This window comes from Zingiber officinale, chromosome 9A, assembly GCF_018446385.1.
Source record: "Zingiber officinale cultivar Zhangliang chromosome 9A, Zo_v1.1, whole genome shotgun sequence".
Lineage (NCBI taxonomy): Eukaryota > Viridiplantae > Streptophyta > Magnoliopsida > Zingiberales > Zingiberaceae > Zingiber > Zingiber officinale.
The window spans coordinates 349,192-363,630 of NC_056002.1; the positions used below are offsets into that span (position 1 = coordinate 349,192).

A 14,439-nucleotide genomic window follows, 5' to 3' on the forward strand; every position below is an offset into this window, starting at 1 on the left:
TAGCAACTCCAATGGTAAACTCGACGAAACACTACATAAGATGTCGATCAAGCTTTTTAGATGAAATGGGGAAGGGGGATTTTCTGCTGGTTTAGGGGAAGTGGTGCTTAGTTGGAGTATTTGAACATGTTAAATTGGCCCGAAGGATTTCAGAGCGATCTCTAGGTTGATTCTCTCCGTCGCTGCGTAAAAAACAATTTTTGACCTTCATCTCCTGTCATGAACATTGTCGACTCATGCTGCTCTTGTTTCGATCTATTTAAATTTTGGAAACTATCGGAGATCCTAAACTGGACCCTTGTTGTTGGACATCATAAATTTGTGTCTTTTCTTTGAAAAAATTGCATCTTTTATAGCGTTTGTGCGACTGATAATGATGAAGTTTACAACCTTTTGCATTCGACTGCAAATTTTTTACTACTGCATCTTATAAGTAAATGTGTTTATTAGCCCCAAAATAGATGTACAAAGCTGTTCTTGATGGTAGTGTTGTATCCTTCTGTAAATACTCTTAAAAGACACAGGATAAGCCGTGACCGAAAAAAGAAAAAAGGGAAACATTATTAACAAAAGTGACGCAAACTTGAATCTGACTAGAATTCATAGTGGTGGGAGGGTGATGAGGAAAAATCTCACACAGATAAAGGATATATCTATCTCACCAAATTCAGATTTAAACATGACTAAGATACTAAAGAAGTGAGTGGAATAGAGTTGCCATCCTCTTTTTGGTTTCTGTAGCGCATTTCATTATGTTCTTCTCATGCTTGAATGTTCATTAATATTAACACCAAGGGCCTGTAATGGCTTGGTTCGCACAGATGATAATACACTTTGAATGTGTGATTCTTCATACTTCATAGCACATTGGCAAGAGAAATAAAATTGATCGGATAGTTTTTTCAAAAAGGACTATGTGGTGGTTATTTGCATAGCATGTGGATATTACTCAATTGCTAGTCGATGATGCTGTAGTTCTATCTACCCTTGTCAGTGACCACTACCTGTGAAAAACAACAGATAACTTATAGACTGCTTTTTGAAATCGGCTAAATCTGGTCAAATTTATGAATAGGAGTGCATCCTTAAGAAAAATACTGAAACGAAGGTCTATTAGAGGACTGGATTCTTGTTCATTTAAATGTATTAAATTTTATACTCTCCCTTGGTGCCTTTATCAAGCTATCTTTTCTCTACTCTCGTTGTTCCTTGAGATACTGGTACTAGGACTGGAACTGTTTTGAGGTCCTAATGATTTCTGGTATTCTGTTGATAAATAGCTGCAAGTATCTTTCAGTTGCTCAGGTGTATGTACTCTTAACACAATAATATGAAATCAGCAGACTTCAGAAATAAAAAGAACTATTTGATGGGCAAGCAAACAACACCATAGCACATAGTAAAATCCTTAAAAGCAATCTGGTGCACAAAGCTTCAGTTGATGTGGGGTATCGAAGAAAGAGACAAGAGACCATATTGAATTTATTGTGCACATTCTTATTCTGTATTATAGAGGATTATTTTCATGACTTGAATATGTGACCACTGGCTCATATGGTAAAATCCTTACACATCCAAAGTTTTCCACACATTCAGTTTTTGCCTTGGCAAGTAAACATGGTAAAATTGCTTTCCTATCTATTTTCAGAAAAACCAATTCTCTTGGACCATTTTTTAAACCATCTTCTTAATTGTCAAGTTAGAACAACAGCACAGTATGAACAACGTTTGTTATAGCCTGTTTTTGTTGCCTACCTTCTATTTTCGTGATTGTTAGAAGCATTAAATGTATCTTTCCGGCAAGAATTAAAAGCTTATACTCCTACTGTCATCTATACTTCACTAAGATCTCAAAGCAGTGTCACATCAAAAACCATTACATATCTTTGAACAATTTCATCGTACATCCTTTTTATCCCATACTGATATTTTCAGCCACCAACTGTTCGTCTAACAAATATTTCAACAAATACAAATCATGACGGGTTCATTGGATGTAAAGAGTTATTGTTCTGATTCATCATTTGACTCTTGAACATATGAAATCACAGTCATTTATTATCTATCCATGTGTATATGATCTGCAGCATATGCAAGAACTCTTATTTATTTATGATCCTTGGTAAAAATCACCTTCATCTTTTATTTGGCACCATAACTTAATCAGTAACACGAAATTCATTATAAGCCAATAATCTTTGACCTCTTGCTCAAACTGACGCCCAACCTGTCTGTTGACTTGCCTGTCTATCTGTACATTTGGCCTCGCCACAAATGCTTTTCATGGAAGTAGCTCAGCCAGTTGCAACCACCGCCTCGGTCATGTGCGACTGCGCCACCACGTCCGGCTGAGACGGGCTGAGCTCTGCGGCGATGGATCTGAGGTCACGGTCGTGCACGTTCATCCTCAGCCCATCTTTCATGAACAGCGTCAGCGACATCTTCTGCTCGATGCGGTGGCCAGGGGCGACGGTGAGGCGGTGCTTCAGCAGCACCGCGGCCGCAATGGACTTCATCTGCAGGTAGGCTAGGTCCTTCCCGAGGCAGACGCGCGGCCCGGCGTTGAAGGCTACGAACTTGAAGGAGTCGTGCGGCTCGAACCGCTTGCCGTCCGGTGAGAGCCACCTCTCTGGACGGAACTCGAGGCAGTCGCTCCCCCACACCGACTTCATCCGCCCAGCTGAGTAGATGGAATAGGTGACGGAGGAGCCCGCCGGCACGAACGTCCCGTCAGGGAGTACGTCGTCGGCCATCACGTACTTGGAGTCCTCCGGCACCGAGGGGTACAACCGGAGCGTCTCGGAGAGCGCCGCCTTGAGGTAGACGAGCCGGTCGACCTCCTCGAATGCTAGCGGCGTCGCGAGCCAGGTGGCGGTGTCGTGACCACGGGAGTCCGCGAGGACGGCGGCCAGCTCATGGAGAATTCGGCGCTCCACGGCCGGGTGGATGGAGACGAGCCAGAAGAACCAGCTGAGGGCGACGGAAGAGGTGTCGCGGCCGGCGAGGATGAAGTTTAGCACCACGTGCTGGAGGAACGCGTCGGTATACGCTCCCTTCTTCATGAACCGCGAGAGGAGGTCGTCGTAGTCTCGTCGGCCGTCGCTCAGCTCCAGTTTCCTCGACTTGATGATGGCGGACAGGTAGCGGTCGACGTGCGCCACGCTGCTGGTCAGCGTCGCCTCCATCCCCACCTGCAGCCATTTCTTGAACCGCCACACCAGCTCGGGGAAGATGAACCGGTGCAGGGTGGCCTCGGTTGCTCGATCGAAGGCCGTGGCGAAGGCGTTCTCCGGGAGGCCCGGCATGAGCGTCTCGGGGTCCCTGCCGAAGGCCAGCCCGCAGATGTTGTCAAAGGTGAGCCGTAGCAGCAGGTCCTGGAGGTCGACGGCACCCGCGTGCCCGGCGGCGGCGGCCTCTTCCAAAATGGGGAGCAGGCGGAGGTGGATGGAGCGGCCGACCCACCGCGACATGGCGGCGCGGAGCGTCCGCGTGGTGAACTCGAGCGCCGCCGTCTTCCGCTGCAACAACCATGTGTCGCCGTCAGAGTTAAAAATGCCGTCGCCGAGGAGGTCGACGAAGACGGCGTGCCACGTCGGACCCTTGGGGTAGTTGTCAAACCGAGTCTTGAGTACGTGCTCCAGGTTTCGCGGGTCGCAGGTCACCGTCACCAGCCCCTGCCGCCGCGCCAGTCCCGGCACGGCGCAAATGCAGGTCTGGTACGTCCCGCCGGTGCCACGGAGGTTGTCGGCGATCCACTCGTGCATGCGCTCCGAGTGCTGGATGAGTCCTGGCAGGCTGCCCACCACCGGCCACACCCGTGGCCCCTGGAGCCTCGATGCTAGCCGCGAGAACCAGGCCACGTACGCCCCCACGCAGGCGATCACCAACGCCACCGTCGCCACATCCATTTCTCACCGATCAAACCAGAGAAGGAAAAAGCAGGGGAGAAGATTAAAAAAAAACAGAGATAAAGATAGGACGAGGGAGGGGTACCATAGGAGTGGAAAATTTATAGCAAGGAGGTGGATTTGCAGAGGGGCATTTAATAGGACAGGCAGCGTTCTTGCTTCTCACCAGCTGCCACCTTCCTCGAGCAGCAGATGCATGCTTTCTTCAGCTGGCCTCCTTTTGCAGTTTGAGCTCCATTAAATGCCGTCACATAGCGTTGGGGCCTGACCAGTGATCGCCATAGCATGATCGAGATCCAAGTTTTTAACACAGGCTTCGAGTTTAATGTGCAGGTTTCTAATAGCAGTGAGATCACCTAATTGCGTAGTGAAAAGAAGGGTTTCATTATTGGAGGCATTGAATGGGGGTGGTGGGGAGAAACGTACACAGGATTGGTTTGGATTAAATTGGTGCCGAAAGTTTATTGCCGGCAATTAAATGGACTACCGTTCCTGTAAAGGATCAAAGTTATGTAATGAGACCATTGTGGCGGATAAGATTGGCCAACAGCTCTTTGTAACATTGGCCATCCGACGTTGGAGTTTTTATGCCAAACAAGAAGAAATAGGACTTGTTTATTGTGGCTGTCGACAGTTTCGAAGTTGGTTGAGCCAAGTTATGCAGATCTCTAGCCCACATTTGGCACTTTGATTTTGTTGCTTGATTAAAACTTTGGAGGATCGAATTATACAGGGAAGAAGATCCTTCTTTGCCTTGCCTTATATTTATTATGCAAAAATACAATCTGAATTTTGATATATCCTAGATTTATTTTTCCCAAGGAATCCTGTGGCGAATTAGAAAGGGGAAGGACTTTAAAGCGATGCATTGGAGTCATCAAAGTGTCAGGTAAACTTAATCAACTGTCTTGAATATATCTTTTACAATATATCTTTTTCAACTTTTAATCAGCAATATGCAGTTACAGTGTATGGATTCCTTTTTCGGTTAATTATATCTAGCTCTTGTTTGCTCTTAATATTACTGAGCTTATGGACATCCAAAGTAGTCTGTTGATTAACTTATATAACATATTCTCGTGCCAAGTGTTTGATTTGTCTACCATGAATCAATTTGCAATTCTAGTTCAGCTGTTCTGTTTTTGTTGTTTCTGGAGAAATGCTCCAAGAAGAACAATGTTGCCTTCATTGGTTCATATGAGTGCACTGTAGTTTAACTAGTCAAATGCTAGCATTACCTTCCTATTTGATATGGTACGACTCCACTAGACACTAGTACAATAAGAGCTCCTCGGATGAAAGAGAAAGGTTGTTGGTGCATTAGTTGACCGGACCCCTCTCATTGTTTGTGACGTGATCAGAAACAAAGTCAAACAGGAAATTGTGCACGAGAAGTAGTTGAGCTCATTGGGAAGTGGCAATTTTATAAAGAGAGCTAAATTAGTCGCCTGCAAACCGTCCGTTACCTCGCAGGCATGCAGAGCTGCAGTGCATTCATATCCACTTGCAGTTTCCCAGTTCTTATGTTCTTCTAATTCTGATGTCAATCGAGAATAACCCTTCTCTTCATATGCGTTGCAGACTTGCAGTGGAGTGAATTCACTGATCCAAACGCGCAAGGGTTGAGCTTTGAGTCTTTTGACCCAACGATAACACATGCAGACATAAATATAGCACCTAAGTTTGGACGTACACTGATATGGTGCATATAAGTAGTCCCCACGTAGATCATAAAGTCAATTTTCTAGATAACATAGAGATCAAAGCCAAAGGATAGTCAACCTTAGCAAAGTGTCGATCGGACGTAGCAACTAGCCGATCGAGCGAACCCCCTCCATGTCCCACTTGAACAAGGTGAAAGCCCTCACACCCGTTCGATCGGACTCCAGGCTCTACTCCATACATTATTCCAGTCGAATTTCTCCTACTCCACGGGCTTTGCTCCCATTGACACCGTAGACTTTGCTCCCATACAATCTTCCAATCAGACTCATGGGGTCAGAAGCGGAACTAGGATCTTGATTCAACATAGGCAACACTAATATAATTAATAAAATATAAAAATATAAAATTTTATAATCATAATGGTTAGAAATATAATAGTTCAATTTTTTAATAACTTATTTTGATGCTAATTAACAATAATCTTCAACTAGGATTTGAGAGTAAATATAGCTCTAGATGTTGGAGAGGCTTGGAGTTGTTTTTTTAAGTAATTCAAGTATTCGGACATTTATAGATTTAACTCTTCCTTGAGGTGGGCAACCCTCTCTCCTAGTTCGCCTACATAGTAAATCCAGAAGTATTTGTGGTAAATGGTTTTACAAGACGTTGTGTGTCACTTTGCACAGTCGCTACGTCAATTTGGCTTGTCAATTAATTTTACAAGGCATTGTGTGTTGCCTTGTTAAGCCACTTCGCCAATTAATAGCCTTATTGCATGCTCTAGTTGGGTATTAAATCGAGACGCTTTGTCAATCCGGGGCAAGCTTGGAGTATCTTCACAATGGTGTAAGATCAAACTAAAAAAAAATGAAAAAATTCAAATTGAAGTATGGGAAAACTATTATTTTTCTTTTATCTATAAATCTTACATTGTTTTGGGGTATGTAGGTTATTCCACCTGCGGTGGATCATGCAACTATATTATTTTTTTGGCGGTGGATCATGCAACTATATTATTTTTTTGGATAAAACATTTTTTTTTTTTTGTGGACACCAGACAACTATACTATTTTTTTCGGGCACCTACGCTAGGCCCATGCAAGCTCCGCCCTTGCTTCTAGTCAGATTTCTGGGCAACCTATTAGGCTCTAATGATTCACAGGCCAAGTTACAGGTTCTATTGTGAGAAAGTTCTGTGGGGATGGACTGGTTGTCTCGGGTTTGGTTTTACTTAGTTCATCATTTTTTTAAAATTAATACGGGGATCTTGTTCGGGGTTTTCTTCCAGTCAACCTCCCTGCCAACTCACTGGTATTCTAGCCTTCATTGATTTCAGACGTGATCAAACACGGTGGCAAAAAGTGACTACGCTCGCCTCTAGCGCCTCCGCCAACTCGTCTTAAGGCAATACAGAGGAGGTAAATCACGGGTGACTACTAGCCTTTATAATAGTGACTGACGCATGATGGAGACATTTAACTCGGCTATATCGAGATTCAAACTCCAAACTTCATGATGGTAATAATTTATGCGCTAATCACTACGCCTCCCGCGGGACTCAAACATGATCATACACAATATCATTGTAAGCGGTTCCATATTTAGTTTTCTTTTTACTTGCTTTATCTTGTCGCAGTTGATCATATTGTTGAGACAGTCAGACACGAGATTTGATTTTACCAACCAAGATTTCATTTCAGCTATTAAATCAATAGTGAAAGCTTACAATTGCATGATTTCATTGTGAGCTCTGTATGCATCTAGGTTTCATAGTGCATACTAGAATGTAGAATGTTAGGCTCAAGGCCATCAACTCTATTATTACTCAGACTAGAGTCATACTATTCAGTTCATGTATTGTCTCACCATAGTAGAAGTTTTGCTAAAGAAAAAAAAAATCAAGACAGAATCTTGTTCTAGATATCGACTTCATAAATGGATGCCATAGTACAAGAGTTAGCAAGCCATCAGACTTTTATGGCAGCACCATGCTATATAAATGGAGGCTCAAATAATTGAGACGCACCAAACACCAATTTAATTAATTCTTCGTTTGTTCCTTCTTTCTTTCTTTGTTTTCTTTTTTAAAAGGAAATTTACAGTGAGGTAGAAGAGTTTGTTTGAGCAGGTTAGGAAAACCTGCCCCCTAAATTTGTTGGATGCAACTACCTTATCATTGATTTGCTGTTTAGCAGGAAATAAATTAACGATGTATCCAATTCATGGAATATCCTTAGAATTGAAAGGATTGAACTAGTTTTCTAATGATGTCTGATTCATGGTTAATGATGTCTCCAATTCACAGGAGTCCAGGAAGAAACAAATTCTCAGGCCGTAATATGATTCCTGAGTGTTCTTCTAAACATTTGCAGATAATTAATACATTTTGCTGTTACTTCACTATACTTTTGCCTCGATTAAGCTACTTCCCGGAGCTTTCCTTAGTCCTCTTCCAGTCATCAAACCTCTCACACTTTCCACATCTTCCCACCTTCCAGCTGCAGCATAAATGTTTCCTAGAAGAACATAGTTTCCTGTGTTCTCAGGCTCGATCTCAAACAAATGTTTTGCAGCTAATTCACCCAGCTCCACATTCCCATGGATCACGCAAGCACCGAGAAGAGCTCCCCATACGGCATGGTTTGGCTGAAACGGCATTCCTCTGATCAACTCGTATGCTTCCTGCAGGCGTCCTGCCCGACCAAGAAGATCGATCATGCAAGCATAGTGATCAGTGTTCTGTTCCACGCCATGGACATGCAACATTCTATTGAACAACTTCAGTCCCTCGTCCACCAAGCCAGCATGGCTGCAAGAGTATAACAAGGAAGTGAATGTGACCTCACTAGGTGCCACTTGGGACTCCACCATCCTATCGAAGAGCCGAATGGCGGTGATAGCATGCCCGTGCATCCCATATCCAGCAATGATCGCGGTCCAAGATACCAAGTCCTTATTTTGAAGGCTACTGAAGAGCTCCCATGCAACATCCAATTTGCCAGCCTTAGCATAGATGTTCACCAAGCCAGTGATAGCCTCATTGCTTGCCGTGAAACCCATCCTAGTCAAATAACAGTGCAGGCTACTGGCCAGCTTCGAGTCTGCCAAGTCCGCGCATGCTGGTAGAAGGCTCGCAATTGTAGCTAGATCCACTGGCACTGATTCTGCTAGCATCAGCTTGAAATGCTCCACAGCATCTTTTGCCGCTGAATTCCTTGCAAACCCTGATATCATAGCGTTCCATGTCGCTGTTCTCTTCGCACGACTTGCAAACACCCTGTGGCACAAGTCCAAGTTTCTGGATTTGGCATACATATCGATCAGCGCAGTCTCCACTGCGATATCTGATTCGAGACACAGCCTTATACACGATCCATGGATGCACTTTCCGTGTGCTAAAGAGGGCCAAGCTGAGCAAGCCGAGAGCAAAGAAGCCATTGTCACTGAATTGGGTCTCACCCCTTCCTCCTGCATCATATGAGAAAGTGAAAGTGCTTCTGCTTCAAATCCATGCAACGCATAAGCTCCGATCATGGCAGTCCATCCGATGACATCCCTGTTGGGCATTCCATCGAACACCTGCCTTGCCTCTTCCAGATACCCACACTTCGCGTACATATCAACCAAAGAGTTCTGCACACGAGCGTCCAGAAGCCCTCTCTCGCCGGCCACCTGGTGGACCAACCGCCCTCTCCGCAAGTCGCCCGTTTGAGCACAAGCAGGCAGCACGCACACGGCAGTGGCCGCATCGATCTCCACTCCAGCATCCATCATTCCGTCGAACACCTCTAGTGCTTTCCCGGCATACTCATTCCGGCAGAAGCCAGATATCATCGTGTTCCAGGCGATGACGGTTCTGTGATTCATTAGGATGAACACCTTCACCGCGGCGTCCGTGTCCGCGCAGCTCATGTACATGGCGATCAGACAGTTCTGCACGTAGTCGTCGCCGGCGAATCCGGAAGCCAGAGACTTCCCGTGTATCTGAGCGCCGAGGCGGGCGAGGGAGAGGTCCGCGCAGGCCTTGAGCGCGAAGGGGAAGGTGAAGTGGTCGGGGTGGAGGCTGGAGGAAACCATTCTGGCGAAGAAGCGGAGGGCTTCGAGGGGAAGGCCGCCGCGCTGAGCGTGGCCACGGATGAGCGCGTTCCAAAGGTGGAGATTCGGGTTGGAGATCCGGTCGAACAGGTGGCGGGCGGAGGAGAGACGGCCAGAGAGTGAGTAGAGGACGGCGATGCGGGAGAGGATTGGGCGGAAGTGCGAGGGCGGCGAGTCGACGGAGAGGGTACCGGAAGAGATGAGGAGGGCGTGGATCTGGGCGACGGCGAGGGGGGACTTGGAGCGGACCAGGGAGAGGCATCGCGATGGGTCGGCGAGGAGGCAGCGGAGGCGGGAGTGTATGACGATTCGCCCATTCATTCAAATGGCTTCTTCCGGTTCGTTTCCACTAATTGATTGGGTTCGAGTCTAATTAAAGTATCGAAGAACTCGTTCTTTTCAATTTTTTTCGGTGAATTTTCTTCTGTTCTGTGTTTATGTGGAACGAAGGAAATATAATGGAAATTAAAATGTTTGCATAAATAAATTACGAATCTTCATTAAGGCTTAAAATATCATCAATCTTTTGACATTAAAATTTAAAACAGACCGGGTTTATCTATGCACAAGGGCTGCTTCATAAAATATAGATCCGTTATCTTAATGGATATAGAAAAAGACAAATATAGATATAACTTATTATGAGATAAATCTCAAATTGTCATAAACATTTACATCTCCACCAATTAAATCTGCGCGACACGAGTAATAGCAGGTAGGCATCCACATAGACATGATTTCACTTGACGATGACTTGACTCATTTAAATCGTCTCCAACCCTTTAGTCTTCTATAGTTCTTCAACAAGAGGGAGCAGCAGACCACACCGACTGAAGAAGCAGCCATGGCGGCACCAGCAACCCATGGTGGCAGCCTGAATCTGGTGAACAGAAAAATAACTTCGGCAGCAATTGGGATGCCGATAATGTTGCTTCGTAAAATATAGATCTGTTATATTAAATGATTTAGAAGAAGGTAAATATAGAGATAAATCTCAAATTGTCATAAGGACTGCTGAGCAACCTCACAAATATTTACATCTCCACCAATTAAATTTGTGCGACACGAGTAATAGCAGGCAAGCATCCACATGGACATGATTTCACTTGACGATGACTGGCTCATTTGAATCGTCTCCAACCCTTTGGGTCTTCTATAGTCCTTCAACAAGAGGGAGCAATAGACCACATTGACTGAAGAAGCAGCCATGGCGGCACCAGCAACCCACGGTGGCAGCCTGAATCCGGTGAACGGAAAAATAACTCCGGCAGCAATTGGGATGCCGATGATGTTGCTTCGTAAAATATAGATCCGTTATCATAATGGAGATAGAAGAAAGTAAATATAGAGATAAATCTCAAATTGTCATAAAGGCTGCTGAGCAACCTCACAAATATTTACATCTCCACCAATTAAATCTGTGCGACACGAGTAATAGCAAGCAGGCATCCACGTGGACATGATTTCACTTGACGATGACTTGGCTAATTTGAGTCGTATCCAACCCTTTGTGTCTTCTATAGTTCTTCAACAAGAGGGAGCAGCAGACCACACAGACTGAAGAAGTAGCCATGGCGGCACCAGCAACCCACGGTGGCAGCCTGAATCTGGTGAACGGAAAAATAACTCCGGCAGCAATTGGGATGTCGATGATGTTGCTTCGTAAAATATAGATCCGTAATCTTAATGGATATAGAAAAAGGTAAATATAGAGATAAATCTCAAATTATCATAAGGGCTGCTGAGCAACCTCACAAATATTTACATCTCCACCAATTAAATTTGTGCGACACGAGTAATAGCAGGCAGGCATCCACATGGACAGGATTTCACTTGACGATGACTTGGCTCATTTGAATCGTCTCCAACCTTTTGGGTCTTCTATAGTTCTTCAACAAGAGGGAGCAGCAGACCACACAAACTGAAGAAGTAGCCATGGCGGCACCAGCAACCCACGGTGGCAGCCTGAATCTGGTGAACAGAAAAATAACTCCGGCAGCAATTGGGATGTCGATGATGTTGCTTCGTAAAATATAGATCCGTAATCTTAATGGATATAAAAGAAGGTAAATATAGAGATAAATCTCAAATTATCATAAGGGCTGTTGAGCAACCTCACAAATATTTACATCTCCACCAATTAAATTTGTGCGACACGAGTAATAGCAGGCAGGCATCCACATGGACAGGATTTCACTTGACGATGACTTGGCTCATTTGAATCGTCTCCAACCCTTTGGGTCTTCTATAGTTCTTCAACAAGAGAGAGCAGCAGACCACACTGATTGAAGAAGCAGCCATGGCGGCACCAGCAACCCAAGGTGGCAGCCTGAATCTGGTGAACGGAAAAATAACTCCGGTAGCAATTGTGATGCCGATGATGTTGCTTCGTAAAATATAGATCCGTTATCTTAATGGATATAGAAGAGGGTAAATATAGAGATAAATCTCAAATTGTCATAAGGGCTGCCGAGCAACCTCACAAATATTTACATCTCCACCAATTAAATCTGTGCGACACGAGTAATAGCAGGCAGACATCCACATGGACATGATTTCACTTGACGATGACTCGACTCATTTGAATCGTCTCCAACCTTTTGGGTCTTCTATAGCTCTTCAATATGAGGGAGCAGCAGACCACACTGACTGAAGAAGCGACCATGGCGGCACCAGCTACCCACGGTGGCAGCCTGAATCTGGTGAACGAAAAAATAACTCCGGCAACAATTGGGATGCCGATGATGTTGCTTCGTAAAATATAGATCCGTTATCTTAATGGATATAGAAAAAGGTAAATATAAAGATAAATCTCAAATTGTCATAAGGGTTGCTAAGCAACCTCACAAATATTTACATCTCCACCAATTAAATCTGTGCGACACGAGTAATAGGAGGCAGGCATCCACATGGAAATGATTTCATTTGACGATGACTTGGCTCATTTGAATCGTCTCCAACCCTTTGGGTCTTCTATAGTTCTTCAACAAGAGGGAGCAGCAGACCACACTGACTGAAAAAGCAGCCATGGCGGCACCAGCAACCCACGGTGGCAGCCTGAATCTGGTGAACGGAAAAATAACTCCGGCAGCAATTGGGATGCCGATGATGTTGCTTCGTAAAATATAGATCCGTTATCTTAATGGATATAGAAGAAGGTAAATATAGAGATAAATCTCAAATTGTCATAAAAGCTGCTGAGCAACTTCACAAATATTTACATCTCCACCAATTAAATCTGTGCGACACAAGCAATAGCAGGCAGGCATCCACATGGACATGATTTCACTTGACGATGACTTGGCTCATTTGAATCGTCTCCAACCCTTTGGGTCTTCTATAGTTATTCAACAAGAGAGAGCAGCAGATCACACTGACTGAAGAAGCAGCCATGGCGGCACCAGCAACCCACGGTGGCAGACTGAATCTGGTGAACGGAAAAATAATTCCAGCAACAATTGGGATGCCGATGATGTTGCTTCGTAAAATATAGATCCGTTATCTTAATGGATATAGAAGAAGGTAAATATAGAGATAAATCTCAAATTGTCATAAGGCTGCCGAGCAACCTCACAAATATTTACATCTCCACCAATTAAATCTATGCGACACGAGCAGGCAGACATCCACATGGGCATGATTTCACTTGACGATGACTTGACTCATTTGAATCGTCTCCAACCCTTTGGGTCTTTTATAGTTCTTCAACAAGAGGGAGCAGCAGACCACACTGACTGAAGAAGCAGCCATGGCGACACCAGCAACCCACGGTGGCAGCCTGAATTTGGTTTACGGAAAAATAACTCCGGCAGCAATTGTGATGCCGATGATTTTGCTTCGTAAAATATAGATCCGTTATCTTAATGGATATAGAAGAAGGTAAATATAGAGATAAATCTCAAATTGTCATAAGGGCTGCCGAGCAACCTCACAAATATTTACATCTCCACCAATTAAATCTGTGCGACACGAGTAATAGCAAGCAGACATCCACATGGACATGATTTTACTTGACGATGACTTGACTCAATTGAATCATCTCCAACCTTTTGGGTCTTCTATAGCTCTTCAACAAGAGGGAGCAGCAGACCACACTGACTGAAGAAGCAACCATGGCGGCACCAGCAACCCACGGTGGCAGCCTGAATCTGGTGAACGGAAAAATAACTCCGGTAGCAATTGGGATATCAATGATGTTGCTTCGTAAAATATAGATCCGTTATCTTAATGGATATAGAAGAAGGTAAATATACAGATAAATCTCAAATTGTCATAAGGGCTGCTGAGCAACCTCACAAATATTTACATCTCCACCAATTAAATCTGTGCGACACGAGTAATAGCAGGCAGGCATCCACATGGACATGATTTCACTTGACGATGACTTGGCTCATTTGAATCGTCTCCAACCCTTTGGGTCTTCTATAGTTCTTCAACAAGAGGGAGCAGTAGACCACACTGACTGAAGAAGCAGCCATGGCGGCACCAGCAACCCACGGTGGCAGCCTGAATCTGGTGAACGGAAAAATAACTCCGGCAGCAATTGGGATGCCGATGATGTTGCTTCGTAAAATATAGATCCGTTATCTTAATGGATATAGAAGAAGGTAAATATAGAGATAAATTTCAAATTGTCATAAAGGCTGCTGAGCAACCTCACAAATATTTACATTTCCATCAATTAAATCTGTGCGACACAAGTAATAGCAGGCAAGCATCCACATGTACATGATTTCAGTTGACGATGACTTGGCTCATTTGAATCGTCTCC

General features: G+C 44.4%; 2 protein-coding genes across 2 annotated transcripts; both read right to left on the minus strand.

Annotated features, from left to right (window-relative positions):
* Nucleotides 1–1,793: 1,793 nt before the first annotated feature.
* On the minus strand, nt 1,794–4,213 carry LOC122020452 (cytochrome P450 86A2-like). Its single transcript, XM_042578387.1, has one exon. The coding sequence runs from the start codon at nt 3,906–3,908 to the stop codon at nt 2,295–2,297; it is 1,614 nt and encodes a 537-aa protein (XP_042434321.1). The 5' UTR covers nt 3,909–4,213; the 3' UTR covers nt 1,794–2,294.
* A 3,639-nt stretch (nt 4,214–7,852) lies between these two features.
* On the minus strand, nt 7,853–10,112 carry LOC122020451 (pentatricopeptide repeat-containing protein At5g39350-like). Its single transcript, XM_042578385.1, has one exon. The coding sequence runs from the start codon at nt 9,987–9,989 to the stop codon at nt 7,974–7,976; it is 2,016 nt and encodes a 671-aa protein (XP_042434319.1). The 5' UTR covers nt 9,990–10,112; the 3' UTR covers nt 7,853–7,973.
* Between the last annotated feature and the right edge of the window lie 4,327 nt (nt 10,113–14,439).